The sequence below is a fragment of the Scyliorhinus canicula genome, chromosome 18 (assembly GCF_902713615.1).
Source record: "Scyliorhinus canicula chromosome 18, sScyCan1.1, whole genome shotgun sequence".
NCBI lineage: Eukaryota > Metazoa > Chordata > Chondrichthyes > Carcharhiniformes > Scyliorhinidae > Scyliorhinus > Scyliorhinus canicula.
The window spans coordinates 55,954,743-55,979,236 of record NC_052163.1 but is presented as its reverse complement, the minus strand read 5'-3'; the positions used below and the strand labels follow the sequence as shown (position 1 = coordinate 55,979,236).

Below are 24,494 nucleotides of genomic sequence, written 5' to 3'. Positions count from 1 at the left end.
CACCCTATCTCCATCCCCAGGTCGTCCTCCCATTTCCTTCTTGTTGCGTCCAGTACGGTGTCGTCCCTATCTACCAGTCGGTCATACATGTCACTACAGTTCCCTTTCTCTAGGATACTTGCGTCCAGTAGGTCTTCCAGTAGTGTCTGTCGTGGCGGTTGTGGGTACGTCCTTGTCTCCTTTCGTAGGAAGTTTTTGAGCTGCAGGTACCGTAGCTCGTTTGATACCCTCACTTGATGTCTCCTAACATATCGTCCAAAAGGGGTTACTGGATAACAATCAGGGCAAGATTCCTCATTTTTTTTGTTCTTCTCTTTCTAACCCAGAATGAGTCATAGATTCAGACAGGACAGAAGATACCCTTTGGCTCATTGAGTCTGCACCAACAAAACTATACTAAATCTTCACTGATCTCACTTTCCAGATGAGTGACATTGCTCAAGTCAGTTAACTCAGTATAGAACAGAGTTCAAAGACAGAACCCTCCTGTCTTATACATATAGTGTGCTAATAACATTTGATATTGATTTGAAATCAAATTTCAAAGAGCCCTTTCACCTTTTAAGTGCTTTAAGCCTTCTGATGATATTTGTTTAATTTGGTGGGTGAGGTTGTCAGATTATTCTTTTGTTCAAATTAATTTACGGGATGTGCGTGTCGCTGGTCAGGCCAGCATTTGTAGCCCATCCCTAGTTGCCCGTCATTGTGCTCTGTCAGCCCAGTCACTCATTGGCCGCCTAACAATTGAAGGAGATAGTTATCCCTGTTAAAGAGGGGCACTGCACAGTGAGGAATGGTGCCCCATGTAGCTGTGTCAGGTCAGAACGTGGCAGCAAGGACTCTGTGGCTGGGATCTTCTGGTCCCGCCTGCAGTCAGGATCTTCCAGACCCACTGAAAATCAATGGACTTTTAAATGGCGGGTTGCCCTGCGGCAAGGCTGGAAAATCACAGTTTATATACATTGCATTTTTGCATTAAGGAGGGGAACATTGACCAGATTTCAGGCCTTGTTTTAGGGGCTCTTGAATTTAATCCTCCCTCACAATGCCTCTGCTTCCCTGTGCTGAAAAGATTGATTTGACTTATTCCTTTTTTGTAATGTTCTCTCTTTATGGAAACAGAGCAGAGATGGAACATTTGAGGATCTTTTGATGTAGTCAGTGCCAGGTACCAAATACATACATTTAGGGGCTGTTTAGCACACTGGGCTAAATCGCTGGCTTTGAAAGCAGGCCAGCAGCAGGGTTCGATTCCCCGAACAGGCGCTGGAATGTGGCGACTAGGGGCTTTTCACAGTAACTTCATTGAAGCCTACTCGTGACAATACGCGATTTTCATTTTTTGATAAGACAGGATTACATTGTAACTGAAAGCTCCAAGAGGCAATGTTTGTGTGTTGCCTCCATTTTAACCTTGTACTACCTCAGGGTCAACGTCACTCAGTTGTTATCAAAAAATGCTGAATTCAATCATCTGTCCAGACCTTGGGAAGAGCAAGTTCAGCCTTCACTTCTCGCCACATTTCTGTGACACCAGTGGGAAAAGGCATGATCAGGCTTTGCTGTAATAGTAGTCTACCTCACTGTTCGAGTTCATGCATGACGTATGGCTACTCATGTGAGATACCAGACAGTTGCAGCATCGTGGAGCCATGCCCCACGAATGAGTCATAGAAACTAGGAGCAGAAGTAGGCCATTCATCCCTTTGAGCCTGCTCCATATTTTAAAATGATCATGGCTGATCCTCTATCTGAATGCTATATTTCCATACCCCTTGATGCCATCCATTGTAGTCAATGAGGAGCCCTGAAAAGGTAAGTCAAAAGTAGTTAATTTCCTATTCACAGGTAGGAACTGCAGCAATTAAGCAACACTTCAAAGTCCCAGCCGGGACCATCTTGAGATTCCGGCTCCCTCCTGGGCCAGCTTTTATCTCAGGGAATTAACAAGCCTCCGCCCCTCAGTGGAGGAGTTCGCATTCCGTGAGTCTCACAGGGAGATCAATGGGGTCATCCCAGTGGGTCTCGTGAGGATTATAACATCATCAAACTCTAAAGAAGTGTCTGCCTCTTTCTTGAATACATTCAGTGACTTGGCCTCCACCACCCTATGTGGTAGGGAATTCCACAGTACTCAAGGCTCTTTGAATTAAGGCAGTTTTCCTCATCTCAGTCCTAAATAGTCCACTCCATATCCTGAGACTATGTCCCCTGGTTCTAGAGTTCCCCAACCAGAGAAAACATCCTCCCTGCATCTAGTCTGTCCGGCCCTGTGACTATTTTATACATTTCAATCAGATTTCATCTCATCCTTCTCAATTCCAGTCAATACAGCCCCAGTCAAACCAATCTCTTGAGAAGGGAAAGGGAGGAAAATAAATATTCTCAAGGCTTTGGTATTTATGATCCATGTATAAACTGCAAGAGGAATTCATAATTTATTATTAAAACATGTTTAAGACTTTTTGCAGAATATGCTAACAGCAAGATGATTGGCAACTGCCAAAACTATGAAGTTTAGAGGAAATGATTTTGGCTGAGTTTCAAGATACCTCTGTATTTTGCTGTTTGATTGTATCTCCATCTTGGGATAGCACATTACGAGCTCCGGAAATGGAGTTGGTCAGTGACTCAAGCGATGCATTTCCCTAACATTGACACAGCAGTTGTCAAAGAGAGCATGTTGAAATTTGCTATTCCAAAAGAAACAAGGTCTCCAGAACAAAGAATCCATCAAACCAAAACCAATTTCATCCCCCAATATTATAGGTTGGCCAGGTCGACTTTGGTGCTGATACCATTGCTTGGGATCCACGAGTTTGTATTCATCTTCCTGACAGACGAACAGGTTCAGGGTTTCCTGCAACACATCCGTCTCTTTCTTCAGCTGGCGATCAGCTCCTTTCAGGTACCAGCAAGAATTCTTCAATGAAAGCCTCAGTAATTACATGGGTGTCATGCATGTTCATTCCTTGCCCTCAATTTTAAGAGCGACAATAAGCTGTTTATTTTGTCTGTTTGTTAAGAGCTCATGAGCTCAGATTCCAAACACAGTCCCCATACTATTATCTACCAAGGGTGAAGGTGATCTATTTGTTTCATTCATTCTGGGGATGTGAGTGTGGCTGGCAAGCCAATCCTAGTTGACCTTGAGATTGTGGGGCTGGGGTCTTCCTCTCGAACTGCCGCAGTTGATGTGGTGAAGGTTCTGCCAGAGTATTTCTGGGTAGGGAGTTCTAGGATTTTGACTCGATTACAGTGGTCTGGTTTGACCACGACCATATCCATGTCACTTTCAAGATCACAATTCAACAACAGGTTTTCCTTTAAATACAATACTGTGTCCAAGTCAAGATGGTGTCTGACTTGGGGGAGATCTTTGGCACAATGGTTTGTCCAAGGACCTGTTGCTTTGCCTTTCTGTGTGGCAGAGATCATCAGTTTGGGAAGTGCAGCTCAAGCTGCAGTTTGCCGCCATGTGTTGAACCGTTAATTACACATTGCAACCGCAGTAAAATTGAGAGAAGTGTTTTGCCTTTATTCTTAAATGAGGAACTGAGCTGTTGGGACACAGAAGTTCTGCGCCAGTGATACAACCTAGAGGCCATAAAAGCAAACTTGACAATGTGTGAAATTGAACACAAAAATTGGTAATTTATAAGCTTGCACCAGGAAAATAATAACCACAAAACGAAAAAGTAATCTGTTGAGCCTCAACTCGCTCCCTCATGTGTGCCACCTGACATCCTTACTGTTTTGGCCCACATATATCTCCAGTCTCTTCATGCTATCTACAGCAGCCTGGCTAGCCAGGTAGTTACAAAATCAGACACCACTCTTTTAGTTTGAAAGGAATGCGGCCTTGCTGGCATATCCACATCTGAAGAACAAATATTAGGGATTGTTGAAAAAAGATACATGCTACCAAAGCTTTTTTGTCCTGCTCTCGTCACAACAAATGCAAGAATGTCAATTTTCAAAAGGGACAATAATTTACAGTACATGAGAAACGGACGCTGATTGTTTGGCTAGTCACCTCTCATTGGTTGAGGTATTGCCTTGTAGAATGCACCAGGGAACTGTGTCTCCCAGGCTTTTGTTTCATTCAAATGCCTGGACATGTTCCTTTTGCCTGCAGATGACAGGCCCCTGCGTATGAATATGGTTGGCTTCTAGAAAGTATTGCGAGCCTGGTTATTAATCTTAAATTAGCTGTTAGTGTAATGCCCAGCACACTTGGAATTATTCAACAAATGCTGTCCAATTGCAGAATCACACCTTGTCTTTGACATTATTCTGAGTTTTTCAAGCATGGACTAGTTGAGTTTGGTCATTACTCTCCCTATTGCAAACAGTCAAAGGGACATGTTATTTGGTACAAATGTGCCAGCCACTATGACGTACAGTCTTGAGCCGCACCAACACTGAAATTCAGATTCCCAATAAATATTGAAAAAAACCTCTCCAATCATGTCCGAGCATCAGCAGGGAAAGATGTTTAAACATAAGTGCATGCTCTTATGCAACCCAACTAAACTGCTGAAACATTCACCCCTTCCTGTTGTTTACTGAAGAAATGCATTAGCACTGATATATTTATTTAACAGACTGTATTCTCTCTGTGTGTTGTTGCTGTGGAATAGTACCAGCTAATGAGGATATCAAACTATGACGCTTGCAATCTGTTTGGCAAAATGGGCAAGGAGTAACTCACTGTGGTAGTATGACTAGAGGTACTACGGTACCTGGGAGTGTGAGCTGCTATTGGTGGAGAAGGCTCGCTGCCCATTGGCCCAAGTGTTGTTTTCCCATTGGTCAAGATGAAGGTAGCTCTGTCCACGAGGCGGAGTATAAGAACCCGTGTTTCCCAGCAGCCATTGTTCTTTCTGTACTCAAGCTGCTGGGCACACTTCTTGTAGATTAAAGCCTTCGATTCGGACTACTCCTTCATTTCTGTGCTTATTGATCGGGCATCACTCACCAAAAGTTAGATCAGAACATCAAGGGCTGAATTTTTCAGCCCGTTATGCCAACTGGATCTTCCGGTCCCCTCCCCCCACCCCTTGTGGCTAGTTCCCCCTTGGCATAGGGTGTGAAAAACACTGTGGACATCGGTGGGACCACAATATGCACCGGCGACCTCCGCCATTGCGGGGGAGCGAGGGGGGTCGCATCTGACACAAGCCTTTTTAATCCTGACACAAGGTACTTGATTCGAATTCTTTGTATAAAATACAATTGAATCATCATGAGGTTGAGATTTAGTGTCATCTCAGTCACAGAGTGAATAAATCAAGAGCAGTTGGAGGAAAACTAAAAAGAATCATACAGTTAAAAATAGTCACCTTGTTGGGATAATTGAATAAAAGGGAAACGCCCTTTTACATTTCACCCTTTCAGATGGTTAAGTGGAGTTCCTCACCTGAGTGCTGTAGTGCTAGCCTCAGCAAGGAAATGCAGATGCCAGATGGAAACTATTGCCTCTGTGGGCAATGATGGTCCATCCCATCCTATAAGCACTTCTTGACCATGTCCTCCTCTTTTCAGAACGGCAATAGTTGAGATTGGTTTTTTTTTCCTGACCTGGAGTGTCTACGTTGCAAACACATGTAAACATCCTTCATCAAAATCTTGAGAGAGTTTGGACCCGATTCAGTTGAAGTAAAGAGATGCTGGGCTAGTTTTCGGACAGTACAAGCAAAATACCATTGGTGTTATTGGGATCTGAAACAAGAACAGAGAATGCTGGGGAAACCCGGTGAGTCTGGCAGCATCTGCAGGGAGAGAAAACAGAGTTAAATGGACTCGAAACATTAACTTTTTTCTCCCTACAGCTAGGTACTCCCGAGTTATCAGTCAGGTCTGGCAGCATCTGTGGAGAGAGAGAAGCAGAGTTGACATTTCGAGTTCAGTCTGACTCTTCTTCTTTGGGTCCCACATGCGCCTCTCTCTCCACAGATGCTCCCAAACCAGCTGTGTTTTTCCAACACTCTGTTTTTAATCTCAGCATCCAGCATCCGCAGACTTTTGCTTTTGGTTATCGGTCAGCAATGCTCTCCTGAAGGGAAAATCAAAGGGCTAATGTATTAAGTGGAATTTTCTGAAAAAATGGTAAAATGACAGGTTTTGACTGAACATCGTGTTGCTCCTCAGAAACATTTTCTGATACTTTTTCTGAAAGAAGTCGATGGGCATGTGCAAAGTCTCAGGCAAGCGACCACTCGGAAGCAAAGTCTGTGGAAAAGTTCAGTTTTATTCAGGTTACGATACACTCCTCCTACTCCCCAAAGAGTCCCCACGCTCAGCCCACTCTGGGCCGGGGAATTTATATCCCAGCAGTCCTAGGAAAAGTGGGGTTAGCTCCGCCCCTTCATCTGGGTAGATCACATTCAGGTCAAGCCACAGGACTCTGATGTTGCAGATCCTTGGGCATCCTGTCGGGGTATAACAGCATGTTTTGTGCAATCACTCTGGTAATGTGAGGCCTTATAGAGCAAGCAATCCTGGTTACACAAAGATTGGGGCGCCATCTTTACAGGGAACACTGAACTCACTCCCACCATCCACAACCATGGAGGCCCCCCAAACAATCTACAGGGTGACCCCCCCCCCCCCCACCACAAAAGAATCGGCGAACACAATCTCCCTTCTTCCCTCCCCGCCCCCACGCCTCTCTCTCTCCCCACCACACATAAGGGGAAGCACCCCCACCTCCAGCAATGGAGAAGGATTTGTCCCCTGACACAGCCTCGGCACTGAACCCCGGGGCCTCCAGGCATCCAGGCATGATCATCACGACTGGTTTCCGATTTGTGATGTCGTGATTCACGCTGGCATGATGTCACGTCGCCGGGGGTAGGGCTGGAAGGAATAGCTTGAAGCCATGTGGTGAATGTATTATGCCAATAATCCACCATTGTATTTGTATCTGCGCTGTTGCCCTTGTATTTGTATCTGTGCTATGCTGTTGCCCTTGTGGGCTTCTCCTATGGGCCATTGTATGGCATTATCCATAGGGGAACATGTTGGGGCATGTATGGGCTCTGCCCATGGCTCCTCCCCTTGAAGGGAGGTATAAAGAGCAGTCGACCTGTAGGCGGTTCTCAGTATTGGTTCAGTCGCAGGCAGGCACTGTTCTAAGTTGATTAAAGCCACGGTTTACTTCTACTCATGTGTCGAGTGACTTGATGGTTGCATCAAGCCATTTAATTATATTTAAATTGATTGAAAATAATGGAAATCAGGTTCATGCTCTTTCCGGGCATGAATATGATCGTGTCACCGGTGAGGAGGGCAGAGAAGATCTCAAACTGAGACCTCTGTGGTGTTGTGTTATGCTGCTTCGGATAACACAGGCTGCTACTTGATGCAGTCTTAACTAAAGGATGCTGCAGACTCTGAAATGAGTTCAATGTGTTTATTGAACTATTAACACAGTTCTCAAATTAGTTCGACTCTCTGCTAATCTAACTGTAGTAACTCAGTCTAACTGTACCAGCTTGCTCTAAGCCATGTGCTGGGGTGTGATGATGCTGATCAACCCTGTATAACTCTCTAGATGTCTGTCTGTGGAAAGAGACAGGGTGTGAGTGCCTCATCCCTTTTATAGTGTTTGTGTCATGCCCCCTTGTGGTGATGCCACCTCTGAGTGTCCTGACTGCCCATTGGTTGTGTCCTATTCTGAGTGTTCATTGGTTGCATGTTTGCATATTATGACATCTCCCCTTTTTTAGTTTTTTTTTAGATGTATATACATGTGAATGTGCCTGTCTAATGTGGCTGACTGAGGAATATAGAACAGAACAAACAAAACAAGTCTCTGAGGCTTGCGTCTGATCCTCGTCGACCACCGGAGAGGTGGTGGAGGGGCTGACGGTGTCTTGACAGGCGCATGGGAAGCACAACTGGTATCCTTGTGGTTCGAGATGTCTGGAGGTGACAATTCGACATGTGGAAATGGAGGGGAAAGTGGTTGTGGGCAAGCACCTTTTCAGAGTGCCCTTCGATTCCTTTGCACAATGGAGCCATTAGCCAAACGTATGACGTAGGACCTGGGCGAGGCCTATCGAACAACGACAGCCGGAGCAGACCACCCACCATCCGGTATCTTGATTGATCCTGACCGTGTCTACCAGGGGTAGCACGTCCAGATCGGTGGCATATGCGTCATAGCCCTGCTTCTGGCTGTCGCGAAGCTGCTGCATCTTCTGCAGCATCGGGAGGTGACCAAGGTTGAGCAGGTGTATGGCTGGAAGTGTCAGCCGCAGGTCCCTGTTCATCAGCAGTTGAGCCGGCGACATGCCAGTGGACAAGAGAGTCGCCCGGTATGCAAGTAGTGCAAAGTGTATGTCGGAAGTGGTGTCCGAGGCCTTGCGGATGAGCTGCTTAACGGCGTGCACCCCTTTTTCGACTTTGCTATTGGACTGCGGATAATGCGGACTGGAGGTGACATGCCTGAAATTGTAGCTCTTGGCAAATGTGGACCATTCTCGACCGTGGAAGCACGGTGTTCGGGATGCCATGCCGTGAGAATGTCTCTTTACACGCTTTGATGACGGTTCGTGAGGTGAGGTCTGGCAGCTTCGGCACTTCAGGATAGTTCAAAAAGTAATCAATGATTAAGATATAGTCGTGACCATTCTTGTGGAATAGGTCAATGCCAAACTTGGACCACGGAGAGGTCTCTAGGTCATGTGATTGGAGCTTCTCCTTGCTCTGCGCTGTTTGGAATCTCTGACAGGTTTCGCAGTTCAGGACCATGTCCGTGATGTCCTGGTGGATGCCGGGCCAGTAGACAGCTTTCCGGGCCCTACGTCTGCACATTTCTACGCCTAGGTGTCCCTCATGAATCTGCCGCAGCACCATGCTCTGGAAACATAGCAGGATGACTATTCTGTCCAGCTTGAGCAGGATGCCGTCGATCAGCGTCAGGTCATCCTTGACGTTGTAGAATTGAGGGCATTGCCCTTTCTGCCAGCCATTGCTGAGGTTGTGGATGACTTGCTGCAACAGGGGGTCATTGGCCGTCTCTTCTCAGATGAGAATGATCTTCTCATCTGTTGCCGGGAGAGTGCCTGCACACAGTTGTACCTGCGATTCGATGTGCTGGATAATCTCCAGTAGTTCACTGGGTGAGTTGACGGAGTGGGACAATGCACGGCGACGATGAGCTCCTTGCCAGGTGTGTACACCAAGTTGAAATCATACCTCCGGAGTTTGAGCACAATTCTCTGCAAACAAAGCGTCATGTCGTTCAGGTCCCTTTGGATGATGTGGACCAGAGGCCTATGATCCGTCTCAACAGTAAATGTTGGCAGGCCGTAGACATAATCATGAAATTTGAGGATGTCGGTGAGAAGACCTAAACACTCCTTCTCAATCTGCACATATCTGGTCTTAGTGGGTGTCATTGCCCGTGATGCGTAAGCTACTGGTACCAAGGTTGACGTGTCATCTCTTTGAAGCAACACCGCCCCAATGCCATCCTGACTCGCATCTGTGGACATCTTCTTCTCTCGGTCTGGGTCAAAGAATGCAAGGACAGTGCAGTGGTGAGCTTGGCTTTCAGCTCCAGCCACTCTGTTCGGTGCTCCGCCTTCCACTCAAAGGTGGTTGATTGTTTTCACCAGGTTGTGTAGGGCCGTGGTGTGTGTGGCCAAATATGGGATGAACTTGCCAAGGAAATTGGTTGTGTCTTATTCTGAGTGTTCATTGGTTACATGTTTGCATATCATGACACGTGGCACAAAGTCCATTATGACCCTCTGATGAGACCATCAATTTACGCGAAACAGAGAGTAGATGTAAACTGTGGTATTAATCGACTAGAACAGTGCCTGCCTGTGACTGCTCTGCTACTGAGAGCCACCTACAGGGCTACTACTCTTTATACCTCCCTTCAAGGGGTGGAGCCAGGGCCGGAGACCACACAGGCCCCAACATGCGACATTATAGGTAATACCATACAATGGTCCATAGGTGGAGCCCATGTGGGCAACAGCGTAATACAGATAAGCACATGGTGAATTGTTACAGCAATACATTCACCACATTCACCCCCTGTTAAAAAAATGAAGTCCGGCGGGGGTGATGGGTTCATAAGTTCAACCTGTCTGGCGCACGGATTGTGCGCTGTGGTCGCCAAAGCTCTGGTATCGTGCTGGCCCGGGCATCGAACACATCCGTGCTGGCATCGGTAGTGAAGTCGCCGGTGTGGGTACAGACGTGGATTTCAGGAGCATGTCTTCTGGCGCTTCATTCCTGTGAGTCGGTGAAGGGGGAATGGCAGGCGGGAGGGGGTGCGGATGTCACGTAGGGGAGTGGGTGCTGGTCAGCGTAAGTTGGGCGGGGTAAGATGGGGTGGCAGTGGTAGTGGAACCTGCGGGTGCCAGGTCCCGGAGAGAGACCGTATCCTGTCGGCCATCGGGGTGTTCGGCCTTATCTGGTCGATAGAAGTGCGGCTTACACTCTGCACAGATATGACAGTCCCTGGTCATGGCTCTGACCTCCTCTGTGGAGTAAGGCAGGTTTCGGGCCTTGATGTAGTGGAGAAGCCAGGTGACCACCGGGTGGCAGAGGTCATCGTGGATAGCACATAGTCGGTCATCTTGCGCGCTGGCGCATGTGCCGCGGGACAGGGCATCTGGGGGTTCGTTGAGCTTCCCAGGACGATACACTTTCTCGTAATTATAGGCGGAGAGTTTGATCCTCCACCTCAAGATCTTATCATTTTTGATCTTGCCCCGCAGTGCATTATCGAACTTGAAGGCTACCGATCGTTGATCGGTGATGAGGGTAAACCTCCTACCAGCGAGGTCGTGCCTCCAGTGCCGTACGGCATCCACGATGGCTTGGGCCTACTTTTCGACTGAGGAGTGCCGAATTTCGGAGACGGTGAGGGTTCGTGAAAAAACGCTACGAGCCTGCCTGCCTGATTGAGGGTAGCGGTGAGGTCGACCTCTGATGCGTCGCTCTCCACCTGGAAGGGGACAGACTCGTCCACTGCACGCATCACGGGTTTGGCGATATCCGCCTTGATGCAACTGAAGGCCTGGTGGGCCTCAGCCGCCAGTGGGAAGATGGTGGCCTTGATTAGTGGGCGGGCTTTGTCCGCATAGTTGGGGACCCACTGGCCGTAATATGAAAAGAACCCGAGGCACCTTTCCAGGGCCTTGGGGCAGTGGGGAAAGGGGAGTTGCAGTAGGGTGTGCATATGGTCGGGGTCGGGTCCGAGAACCCCGTTTTCCACGACATAGCCAAGGATCGCTAGTCTGGTTGTGCGGAAAACGCATTTCACCTTGTAGTAAGTGAGGTTAAGGGTTCGGGCAGTTTGGAGAAATCTCTGGAGGTTGGCATCGTGGTCCTGCTGATCGTGGCCGCAGATGGTGACGTTGTCCAAGTATGGAAATGTGGCCCCCAGCCCGTACTGGTCCACCATTCAGTCCATCGTTCTTTGGAAGACCGAGACCCCGTTCGTGATGCCAAAGGGGACCCGGAGGAAGTGGAAGAGGCGGCCGTCTGCCTCAAAAGCCATGTAGTGGCGGTCCTCCGGGTGGTTTGGGAGCTGGTGGTATGCAAACCTCAGATCCACCGTGGAGAACACCCGGTAGTGTGCGATCTGATTAACCATGTCCGCTATCCGGGGGAGGGGGTACGCATCGAGGTGCATGTACCAGTTTATGGTTTGGCTGTAATCTACAACCATCCGGTTCTTTTCCCCGGTCCTGACGACCACAACCTGGGCTCTCCAGGGGCTATTACTGGCCTTGATGAATCCCTCCCGCAAGAGTCGCTGGACCTCGGACCTGAGAAAAGTCCGATCCTGGATGCTGTACCGCCTGCTTCTAGTGGCGACTGGTTTGCAGTTGGCGGTGAGATTTGCGAAGAGCGGGGGAGGGTCGACCTTTAGGGTCGCGAGGCTACATACGGTGAGTGGGGGTAGGGGCCCGCCGAACTGAGGTTGCATTGGAAACCCAGTCCCAATAGAAGAGGAGCGCAGAGGTCGGGGAGTACATATAATTTAAAATTGGCGTACTCGGCGCCCTGTATTGCGAGGGTTGCGGTAGTGCACCCTTGGACTTGCACGGAGTGCGACCCAGAAGCGAGGGAGATGGTTTGATGCGCCGGGAAGATTGGGAGCGAGCAGCGTCTTACCATGTCTGAATGAATGAAGCTCTTTGTGCTCCCGGAGTCGAAGAGGCAGGGCGTTTCGTGACCATTTACCCGGATGGTCATCACAGAGCTCCGGAGGTGTTTGGGTCGCGACTGGTCAAGGGTGACCGCGCTGAGTTGCGGGTAGCCGGTGTGGTCGAAGGTGCTGGGGTGGTCCCAAGATGGCTGCCCCCCGTTGGTTGCACATATCAGGCGGCGGTGCAGATGGCGGCCAAGATGGCGGTCCCCATCGGTCGCACATTTCGGGCGTTGAGGAAGATGGCGTCCAAGATGGCGGCCCCCATGAATCGCACGTGACGAGCCGCGTGGGCGAGTATGGCCAAGATGGCGACCCCCATGAGTCGCAAATTTTGTGCGGGCTTGGAGATGGCTGCCCCCCACGGACAGTACGAGGCCGATGATGCGTCCGGGGGTGGGCGGAGCCGGCAGACACGCTGCCACCCTGCGGGATCTGCGGGCCTGTGAGTCTGAGGGTCGGGCCTGCGATTTCGAATTTTTGGACCTGGCCAGGCAGACTTTAGCAAAATGTCCTTTTCTCCCGCAGTCACTGCAGTTCATGTTCCGGGCAGGGCAGCGCTGCCGGGGGTGTGGAAGTTGGCCGCAGAAATAACAGGATAGCCCCCCATGGTGGGCGGGCAGTCACGCAGCACAGGCCTGGGGTATTCTTTGGTCGCTGGTCCACATGAGGGTCGCGTGATCGGACAGGAACACGTTAAGGCTTTGGAACGCTACTTCCAGAGAGGAGGCTAATTTTACCGTCTCTTCCAGGTCTAGGGCACCTTTTCCAAGTAGGCGCTGTCTCACGTAGTTGGACCTGACGCCAGCCACGTATGTGTCCTGGATGGCGACATCCATATGTTGAGTGGCTGTAACAGTCTGGTAATTGCAGCTTCGTGCAAGAACTTTGAGGTTGCGTAGGTACTCTTCCAGCGATTCCGAAGGATGCTGGCGGCGAGTGGTGAGGAGATGCCGGGCATAAACCTCGTTCACGGGCTTTACGTAGAGGCGCTCTAGCATCGCGAGGGCATCTGCGTAGGTGGAGGCTTCCTCGAGTTGAACAGAGATTCGATGGCTCACCCGTGCGTGGAGGTGACTCAGCTTCTGTTCGTCGGAGATGGAAGGCGAGGAGGAGGCGGCGAGGTAGGCCTTGAAAAAGCGGAGCCAGTGCGAAAAAATATCTTCCGCCTCCGCGGCCTGCGGATCGAGTTCCAGTCGGTCAGGTTTGAGGGCCGATTCCATAGTGGTGTTGTCGTTGATTAAATTGATGCAACCATCATTTCACACACAACCAGGAGTAGAAGTAAACAGTGGCTTTAATCAACTAGAACAGTCCCTGCCTGCGACCGATCTGTTAGTGGGAGCCGCCTACAGGGCAACTGCTCTTTATACCTCCCCTCAAGGGGTGGAGTCAGGGGCGGAGCCCACACAGGCCCCAGCATGCTACATTATAGGCAATACCATACAATGGTCCATAGATGGAGCCCATATGGGCAACAGCGTAATACAGATAAGCACATGGTGAATTGTTACAGCAATACATTCACCACACCCTCTCACAAGATTTAGCGGCCACAACGGGATTTGTGCTCGCGCATCAAACAGGCCCAATAAATCACATCACATCGGACATCTCACATTCCCAGGATTTCATAAAGGGCTCCACAGCTAATGGAGCAGCATTTGAACTTGCAATCAGCACAAGGTCTCATAAACAGCAGCGAGATAAACAATCTGATATGCGTATTAGTGTTGTTGCTTGAAGATAACTGTTGAACACTGGGTGAATTCCACTGCTCTTCTTTGAATGGTGCAGTAGGATCCTCTGCATCTGATCACACGGATTGGGCCTGGGTTTAAAGATAGCACTTCAAACAGTGCAATACTGCCTCGGTATGGCTCAGAATTGTCAACTGGGTTATTTATTTAAACCACTGGAGTTTGAGTTGAATCAAAGCCATCTGACCCAGAGGTCAGAATATTACTCATCAAACCAAGGCTGACAGATCAACTTTAATAGTAAGTTGCCTCTGTAGTCAGTGCTTCCACCAACTTATGAAGAACCTGCATACTTGACTAAAGTATCAATTGTATTTTTATTGCTATATAGATACTATCCAGCAGTTCCACAGCATACAGAAATGGTAAATACTTACACTCCCTTAATAAGCAGCTTATATTTGATCACAGACTTAGAATTATCAACACTTGGAGCAAATTCTATCTTTCCATCTCATGCCATTGCATCATCATTATTCTCAATGGGCGAGGAATGATTGACAGCTGTTTGATGCTAGGGCGTCAGATATAGAACCTGTGGCTGATAACCCCTCCAAACTAAACACAAGACTAGGTCAGTCAGAGAGAAATGAAGATGGTGCCCTGCTTTATGCAGATAGATTGTAGGAAATTGAACCTTTTAGTTCCTGCAATAACAATGAAAGGAAAAACAGAGGATTTCGGACACTTTGCACAAGTATGGCTGTTTTTTTTTAAGTGAGTTATATGGAACTGTAATCACAATACAAGCCTGTCACAACAGAATGATCCTTCCTGGACCAATTTTTAAAAAATCGATCTTGGGATGCGCAGCCACGGTTACATTTATTGCCCATCCCACGGTGCCCTCGGAAAACAATCATGAGCTGTGATGGAGCAAACATGAATTACTGTCAGTATCTTTAGTTTAACGAAAGGGCTAATTGACTAATCTGTGCTATATTCACTACAGCTTTGTTGCACTGTAATACAGAGAGCCGGTGGCAATAATTCAACCTCCAACAATACTCTTTTCTTCCTCTGCAGGGTTTTCTGGTGGCTTTACTGTATTGCTTTGCCAATGGAGAGGTAAGGAACTGACAGGATGCTGTCTTGTAAGAAAGTCTCCAGGTTAACGGAGTGTTTATTGTGAGGATAACTCTTGTGCTCTTTAACAGAGAACCAGGAATAATACAGATTTGATTCTTGGCCGGTGTTCAGTCAGGTGACCCCAACAGAGGTTGGCCTCAGCACCCTGGTTCAGGAATAAGGAAGTGAGTCAGTAATTAGTGCAAAAGCACAGGGGCGGATTTGTAATGAAACACGCCGTGCTGTCGCACGCGGCCCCAAAACGACTTCAAAATGATGAGTGGGTCCACAACACGGTGACACAGTTCTCAATAGCCGCAATTGCGTCTGGCATACGCTCTAAACCGACCTGCCGTTGCTGCAATGTTCACCTGCAATGTTCACACATTGGCTGCTGTTGACCATTTTTGCATCAACGTCCCTCTTCTTCCCTCTCCCAACCCCCACCCAATAAACAATTGCCAGTTTAAAAGGAGGGGAAACAAAGCTCCACCAGTGTTATGCTCGTGCAGAGTCTCGATGGTGTGACTGACAGACAGAATAGAAATAAATAGGTCACCATTATCAAAAGGTCAAGCAAGGCTTGGATAGAGTAAATGGCTGGCCTTGGCTGTACGAGATGCAACACCAAACTATGGCAAATACATCAACACTCGCCAAAGCATCCACACTGAAAAATATATCGTGTGAGTCAGAGCTGATTGATCACACTTTACTTTGAGAATTTAATTTCTCAATCCTTTGACCTCGTTTGTTTCTCAGATTCCATTTTGTGGGGCTATATCCGAGGGGCCTGAAATAGAGCGATATTGGCTCAGGCAATATTCTGGTCTCCTTATCAGCCACCTTAAGCCTAAATTAGCCCTTTGCATATTGAGGAGCCATAGTGCTTGTTTCAAAAATGAGGCAGAGTTTGTACTGTGGAAGTTGATTAATTTTAGCAGAACTACTGCTGCATAAGCAGTTAACTTTTGTTGTTGAATTAAATTGCTTTAAAATTTGCCTTCTCGGGCCTCCTGAACTTTTATACTTACCTTGAATTGGGTGACCTTCATTGGTCCCTTGATCCATTCCTGGGTCCCTTGGTTCATTCCATGCCCACAGAGTTTCAGTTGGATTGCAATTTATCTGCATTATCAGTGTCAGGTTCCTCAGTGTGTTTATTTTCTGATTTTAATGCAAGCCACACAATATATTTTCAGTAAAATTAGTTTTACTGTCAACAATTTCTGTCTGGGACCAAAATAAAGTTGGACTGTCTTTTTGTATTCATAGGTAAGTGATTTGGTGGGTCTGCCTCTTTCTCACTCTGCCAATTATTCCGGGCCTCCTTGTCCTGCATGTCCTGTGCAAGTGCTCCCTCTAGTGGACCCACCTCATTACATCCCATAAAACTGCGCCTTTTTCAGGGGCAGAATATTGCTGTCAGTGGCAAGCACACATTGCCGGCTGTTCATTCCATGCCCACAGACTTTCCGGTGGATTGCAAACAGTCTGCCGTCCGATACTCTACCTCTCTCTTGTTATCCTCCAGCAGACTCATTGGGGGTCCACCGCTGCCTCCACATGAGCAGCAACCCTAGATGGCCCCACTATACTCTCTGACAGAGCAGCACGGTGGCACAGTGGTTAGCATTGCTGCCTACGGCGCTAAGGACCTGGGTTCGAATCCCGGCCCTGGGTCACTGTCCGTGTGGAGTTTGCACATTCTCCCCGTGTCTGCGTGTCACCCCCACAACCCAAAGATGTGGGTTAGGGCAAAGATTAGGGCAGCTCGGTAGCATGGTGGTTAGCATCAATGCTTCACAGCTCCAGGGTCCCAGGTTCGATTCCCGGCTGGGTCACTGTCTGTGCGGAGTCTGCACGTCCTCCCCGTGTGTGCGTGGGTTTCCTCCGGGTGCTCCGGTTTCCTCCCACAGTCCAAAGATGTGCGGGTTAGGTCGATTGGCCAGGCTAAATTGCCCTTAGTGTCCTAAAAAAAAATAAGGTTAATCGGGGTTGTTGGGTTACTGATATAGGGTGGATACGTGGGCTTGAGTAGGGTGATCATTGCTCGGCACATCATCGAGGGCTGAAGGGCCTGTTCTGTGCTGTACTGTTCTAATTCTAATTCTAATTCTAATGTGCAGGATAGGTAGATTGGCCACGCTAAATTGCCCCTTAATTGGAAAAAATTATTGGGGACTCTAAATTTTCAAAAAAAATACTCTCTGACAGACTTTTCCACTCAGTGTGAAATGAGGACAAGGGGGTAGGGAGGGGGTGGCACAGTGGTTAGCACTGCTGCATCATAATGCCAGGGACCTGGTTCAATTCCAGCCTTGCTGACTGTCAGCATGGAGTTTGTACATTCTCCCTGGTTTCCTCCAGGTGCTCCGGTTTCCTACCAAAGATATATGGGTTAGGTGGATTGCCATGCTAAATTGCCCCTTCGTGTCCAGGGGTGTGTAGGTTATGGACATAGGACACGGTGGATGAAAATGAAATGAAATGAAAATCGCTTATTGTCACGAGTAGTCTTCAATGAAGTTACTGTGAAAAGCCCCTAATCGCCACATTCCGGCGCCTGTCCGGGGAGGCTGGTACGGGAATCGAACCGTGCTGCTGGTCTGCTTGGTCTGCTTTTTTAAAAGCCAGCGATTTAGCTCAGTAAGCTAAATGGGGGACTGGACATGGGTAGGGTGCTCTTTCGGAGGGTCGGTGCAGACTGATTGGGCCGAATGTTCTCCTTCTGCATTGTAGGGCTTCTCTGAACTTCTGTGAAGGGCCTAATCACCTTCACTTTCGTAACTCACGCCTCCCACTGCTGGGCCCTCTATGAATCTCCCTGCAGAATGTACATTCAGTTGTGAATGAGACCCTTGCCCTCGATGAGGTCAATGAGGTAATGTAATAGAATCCCTATAGTGTAGAAGAAGGCCATTCAGCCCATCAAGTCTGCACTAACCCTCTGAAAGAGCACACTACCTAGGCCCACTCCCCCAGTCTATCCCTGTAACCCCACCTAACCTGGACACTAATGGGCAATGTTTTTAGCATGGCCAAACCACCAAACCTGCATATCTTTGGACTCTGGCAGGAAACCAGAGCACCCGGAGGAATCCCATGCAGACATGGGAATAACATGCAAACGGAGTCACTCGTGGCCTGAGTTGAACCCGTATGCTTGGCGGAGTGAGGCAGCAGTGCTAACCACTGTGTCACCATTCTGCCCACCCGCCGTCGGTGATTGCATCAACATCATATGAGAGAGCAGGCATGAGGGGCTGAATTGCCTAAACCTGCACCTAGTTCTTATGTTATGTCCCAATATTGACAGACATTTGGCTGAGGGGTGATGACTCTTTCATGGGAACACAGGAGGAATAGTCCATTCAGCCCATCAAGCTTTCCGCCATTCAAGCGGGATCATGGCTGATTAGCTCCAAAGATGCCATTTTTCCCCACCATCGCCATATCCCTTGATGTCATTAGTATCCAGAATTTTACCGATTTCTGTCTTGAACATGCTCAATGATTTGAGCACCCGCGGAGCGCTGGAATAAAGAATTCCAAAGATTCACCGCCCTATGAGTGAAGAAATTCCTTCTCACCTCAGTTTGAAATGACCTGCCTCTTATTCTGAGGCTGTGTCTCCTGGTTCTATATTCACAGGAAATATCCTATCTACATCTACACTGTAAGAATTTTATATGTTTCAATGAGTCACCATTCATTCTTCAAAACGGTCGAGAATACAGGCCCAATTTCATCATTGACTTTTCAGAAGACAATCCCACCATCCCAGGAATAAGTCTGGTGAGCCTACTCTGTTGTGCACCCTCCATGGCAAGTACATCCTTCTAAGATAAGGGGACCTTAACAATATTCCACATGCAGTCTCACCAAGGCTCAATACAATTTTCCTATTAGTGACACCTTCCTGCCTGGCTATACCATGTACCACTTGTCCCATTGCGACTGTCATGATGGTGTTGTTGCTCTTCTCGCTAAATCACACCATAGGCTGTCTCCCTCTGGTACTTTCAGCTCCTTTGTGAATCTGTGTTCCATTCCCATTTAAAATCTTTGTTCTCCTACCAACCACACAAATACAATAAAGAATTTTCTCACCCTCTGCCAAAATTGCTCTCATTCCCAGGATCATCCTGGAAATAGGAGCAGGAGCAGTCCAAAGAAGTGCAGGTTAGATGGATTGGCCATGTTAATTGCCCCTTAGTGTCCAAAAGATATGTAAATTAGTTGGGGTTATGGGTTTACAGTGGTAGGGTAGGTAGGGTGCTTTTTTAGAGGGTCGGTGCAGACTCAATGGACCAAATGGCCTCTTAGAACATAGAAGATAGAACAGCACAGTACGGGTCCTTCAGCCCATGATGTTGTGCCGACCATTTATCCTAATCTAAGATCAACCTAACCTATACCCCTTCAATGTACTGCTGTCCATGTGCCTGTCCAAGAGTCACTTAAATGTCCCTAATGACTCTGACTCCACCACCTCTGCTGGCACTGCATTCCACGCACCCACCACTCTCTGTGTAAAGAACCTACCTCTGACATCTCCCCTATACCTTCCTCCAATCACCTTAACATTATGTCCCCTTGTGACAGCCATTTACGCCCTTGGGGAAAGTCGCTGGCTATCCAATCGATCCATGCCTCTCATCACCTTTCACACCTTTATCAAGTCACCTCTCTTCCTTCTTCGCTCCAGTGAGAAAAGCCCTAGCTCCCTCAACCTTTCTTCATAAGACACGCCCTCCAGTACAGGCAGCATCCTGGTAAATCTCCTCTGCACTCTCTCGAAAGCACCCACATTCTTCCTATAATGAGGTGACCAGAATTGGACAGAATATTGCAAGTGTGGTCTAACCAGGGGTTTATAAAGCTGCAGCAAAACCTCGCGGCTCTTCGGCAACCTCCTTCTGCACTGTGGAATTCTAATCGGCCATTTGGCCCATCAAGCCTGTTCTGCATTCAACCAGATTCTGGCCTCATTTCCACATTCCTGCCTATCCCTCATAACCCTGAACTCTCTTGTGGATGAAAAATCTGTCTAATTCACCCTTGATTGAATATTCAGTGACCCAGCCTCCACCACTTTCTAGAAAATGCCAAAGATAAATAACCCTCTGAGAGATAAAAACCCTCCCCAATGTTGTCTTAAATGGCAGGTCACTTACTTTGAAACTGTGCCCCCAGTTCTAGATTTCCTCATGAAGGGAAACATTCCCTCAGCATTTGCTCTTTCAAACCCCCTCAGAATTTTAGCACAATCACAGAATTGTTACAACGCAGAAGGAGGCCATTTGGCCCATCACATTTGCACCAGCTCCCCATTTGAACAACTCACCTGGTGCCATTCTGCAAATGATTTCCAATGTGGGAATTGAGTCCCAATACTGGAATTGAACCTGTGCTGTTAACATTCTTCTGCACCAAAGTTCTAGCCATATAGCCAACTGTGCTAACTGACCCCCATGTTTGCCACTGGTTTCCCCCAGTGATCTCTCCTTGGGTTACTACTATATATTATCTACATGCTGTCCTTGGGTAAAGCCATAAAGCCAGTCTTCATAATGCACACTGATGATGCCGAATTCTACCTCACCAGCAGAGTCTAAACTCTCCACTGTGGCTAAATTATCAGACTGCTTATCTGACATCAAGTGCAGGATAAACAGAAATTTCCTCTATCGAGGTATTGGGAAGACTGAAGCCATTTTGTTCAAATTCCTTTCACAAACTCGGTTCCCTTTCACTGATTCTGTCCTTCAAATTTCCGAGGCTGAATCAGATTATTTGGTGTCATTTTAGACTCTGAGTTGGACCTCCGACCACACATCCATGCTATCACTAAGACAACCTCGTTTCACTTAAATAAAAAATTTAAAAAATAATCTTTTATTGTCACAAGTAGGCTTGCATTAACACTGCAATGAAGTTACTGTGAAAATCCCCTAGTCATCACATTCCGGCACCTGTTCGGGTACACAGAGAGAAAATTCAGAGTTCTCAGCTGGTACGGGAATTGAACCCACGGTGCTGGCCTTGTTCTGCATCAAAAACAAGCCATCTAGCCCACTGAGCTAAACCAGCAACCCACTTCCATAATATTTCCCTGCTCCAACTTTAACTCATCTGCTGCTGAAATTCTCTTCTGTTCCATTGTTGCCTCTCGATTTGACTATTACAACACAATCCTGGCCAGACTCCCATGCTCCTCTACCCTTTGTAAACTTGAGGTCATCCTAAACTGTGCTGACCCACTCCTAATTCACACCTATGTTATCCATTTTGGTTGGAATAACAGCAAAAGGGATTATTATTTAAATGATAAAATATTAAAACATGCTGCTGTGCAGAGGGACCTGGGGGTGCTAGTGCATGAGTCGCAAAAAGTTGGTTTGCAGGTGCAACAGATGATTAAGAAGGCAAATAGAGTTTTGTCCTTCATTGCTGGAGTGATGGAGTTTAAGACTAGGGAGGTTATGCTGCAACTGTATAAGGTGTTAGTGAGGCCACACCTGGTGTAGTGTGTTCAGTTTTGGTCTCCTTACCTGAGAAAGGACTTACTGGCGCAGGAGGGTGTGCAGAGGGGATTCACAAGGTTAATCCCAGAATTGAGGGGGTTGGATAACGAGGAGAGGTTGAGTAGACTGGGACTGTACTCATTGGAATTTAGAAGGATGCAGGGGGGGATCTTATAGAAACATATAAGATTATGAAGGGAATAGATAGGATAGATGCGGGGAGGTTGTTTCCACTGGCGGGTGAAAGCAGAACTAGGGGACATAGCCTCAAAATAAGGAGAAGTAGATTTAGGACTGAGTTTAGGAAAAACTTCTTCACCCAAAGGATTGTGATTCTATGGAATTCCCTGCTCAGTGAAGCAGTTGAGGCTCCTTCATTAAATGTTTTCAAGATAAAGATAGATAGTTTTTTGACGAATAAAGGAATAAGGGCGGGAAAGTGGAGCTGAGCCCACAAAAGATCAGCCCTGATCTCATTGAATGGCGGAGCAGGCTTGAAAGGCCAGATGGCCTACTCCTGCTCCTAGTTCTTCTGTTCTTATATCACAGCCATCCCAAGATATCTGAGCTCCTCTAATCCTGACATCTTGAGCATCTCTGATTTCAATCACTCCATCATTGACGGCCTTCAGTTGACAAGGACCCTAGATCTGGAATTCCCTCCCTCAACCTCTTTGCCATTTTTCAAACCTTTCATTACATTAAGGCTCTCATTAAAATCTAATTCTTAAACCAAACTTTTAACCAGCGACCCTATTGTAACCACTTTTTGACTTGGTGTGTAGCGCCTTGGACATTTTACTCCAGTAAAGGTACTAAATACAAGCTGCTACTATGGATTTTGTGCTGGTACTTGCTATGATTGGTCAAACATTTTGGTTCAGTGCAGTTTATGGGTGGAATCTGCATGAACTTTGTGCCCCCATAACTAATCAGATTGAAGAATGATTATTGTGGGGTGCAAAGTCTGAGCCTGGAATTGTCAGAGTATTTAATTCAATGTAAAATCATGCACAGAAAACAAAAAATGAAGTGAGAGAAAGAAAGACGAGATTAAGGGAGAGCGATAAAAGGACAAAAATACTTTTTATTTTCTAAAGTCTATAACAATGATTAAAATCTGAAGCAATGGGACGTCACAATTGTTGAAGTTAATTTTAGTGCCAGAGAGGTTAATGTTAATTGCATTTAATATAGGCAGATGGTGAGCATTAAATGGGGATTAACTTGTTCTCCTATGAATAGAAACAGGCCATGGACAGGTCCCGGCATTGGCAATAGAGGGAGTCGTTCAGCCTGACTGCCTACCTCTCTTCCATGGCTACATCCATGCCAGATATCAATGGAGTGAGAGCACCAACATGTTTGATGCCTTCCACAGGGAGCACCATCAACCTCAGGAATGTCACTTTAAAGGAAGCTTAGCTGATCAGATTTGGGGGATTTCATTTTTTTTTTACAGTATATTAGTTGTGCCCTCAGTTCCTCTTTATTGGCATCCTTCTGGTTGGATCAACAGGCGTACAAATGGGAACAGACTGATACTGTGGTTTCGGAAGTGCACATTTGCCATGTGTATCTCTGTAAATAAATGCTTATAATAGTTTCTAAACATTGGTTGAAGTTCTATCCTTTGCCACCTGACTTTCTGGAATATAACAGTTAAAACATATCATTTTATAGTGTATTTACCCTGGATTGGGCCTAGCTGCCCTTACATTTTCCGGCAGGTTTACTAGGTATCTAGTTGGTAAAGAATGCAACTTCACATCATTGCATGTGTTTCAATACCGAGCATCTCAGCAAGATACTGTTAGAACAAACCTTCTGGAGAAGCATATGGCAGCTGAGCTCAGGCAGCACTTTCCTGATTTCTCCATTTAATTGTGCAGTCATTAAAAGTTGCTGTCTGCCTTGTACTTGGACAATGGTGGAGGCTCAAAATCACTGAAAAATACAGCCTCTACTTCAGGGTTTCCTAATTTTGCGGACCTGTGGAAAACCTGGACTGGTAAATGTGTAAAGCGTAAAGCTATGTTCGATTAAAAAAAAATGTAATTGATGCCCAACATAATTCGTTATATCCATAATCTCAAACCAATCTCTTGTTTTATATTTCAATCTATTTTTCTGGCAGGTTCAAGCGGAATTGAAAATGCGGTGGAGGTGCTGGCTGTTGGTAAATCACTTTGAATGTAACGGCTGCATCTTTGGAAAGCACTTCAAATATCTGGGGAAATGCCCCAAACCCAGGTCCAACAGTTATATCTGCAACAGCTCCTACTACAGCGATACCAGAACTTCTAGCGTGCAACTGAGCACTGTGCCCATGACAGAACTGCAAGCCCATCGAACCATCCCAATGGAGCAGTTCACCCAGACTAGTGCGTCTGAGAGCAGTGAAGGTGAAGCAGGTGTTGGAGAGAGCCAAATATAAGGGCCACGTGCAAGGGCAGGACTTAACAAGCCAAGTATTACATTAAGTACTGTAAGCTGTGAAGTCCTCTACTGTAAGAAGTGCATCCGAGTGAGTCGACATCAACACAACCTGAACCAGCTTTGTGACTGTCTTCTATCTTCTGTTATAAATACTAAATTTGGCATGTGATCAGGCTTAGTCGGAAATCATTTTAACACCTTTTCTCTTCCAATTATTCAGTGAGTACCACCAGCATAGGCCTGTGCCTTGTAGAGAGGGATACACCCAGTTTGATTTTTGGCTAAATCCACTGAAGTTAGCAAAGGTGCTACTCAGAGTCCAGTGGTCAGGGAGAGGGGAAAGATTCAGCCATTCTTGTTTGCTACCCGGTCAATCCTGGAAAAACTGTGCGTGTGTGCATATTATTTTTTAGTTCAATTACAGGCTATGGACATTGCTGACTGGGCCAACATTTATTGCCCAATCCTATTTGCCCTTGAGAAAGTGAGCTGCCTTCTTGAACCGCTGCA

At 47.1% G+C, this 24,494-nt stretch overlaps 1 protein-coding gene across 1 annotated transcript in view; it reads left to right on the top strand.

Annotated features, from left to right (window-relative positions):
- LOC119953325 (glucagon-like peptide 2 receptor) overlaps positions 1-24,153 on the top strand; it is a 78,383-nt gene extending 54,230 nt beyond the window's left edge. Inside the window, exons 11-13 of the mRNA XM_038777486.1 lie at positions 2,770-2,908; positions 14,974-15,015; positions 23,683-24,153. Of these exons, the coding sequence (XP_038633414.1) occupies positions 2,770-2,908; positions 14,974-15,015; positions 23,683-23,982 (481 nt within the window). The 3' untranslated portion in view covers positions 23,983-24,153. The remainder of the gene's footprint in view (positions 1-2,769; positions 2,909-14,973; positions 15,016-23,682) is intronic.
- The last annotated feature ends 341 nt before the right edge of the window (positions 24,154-24,494 follow it).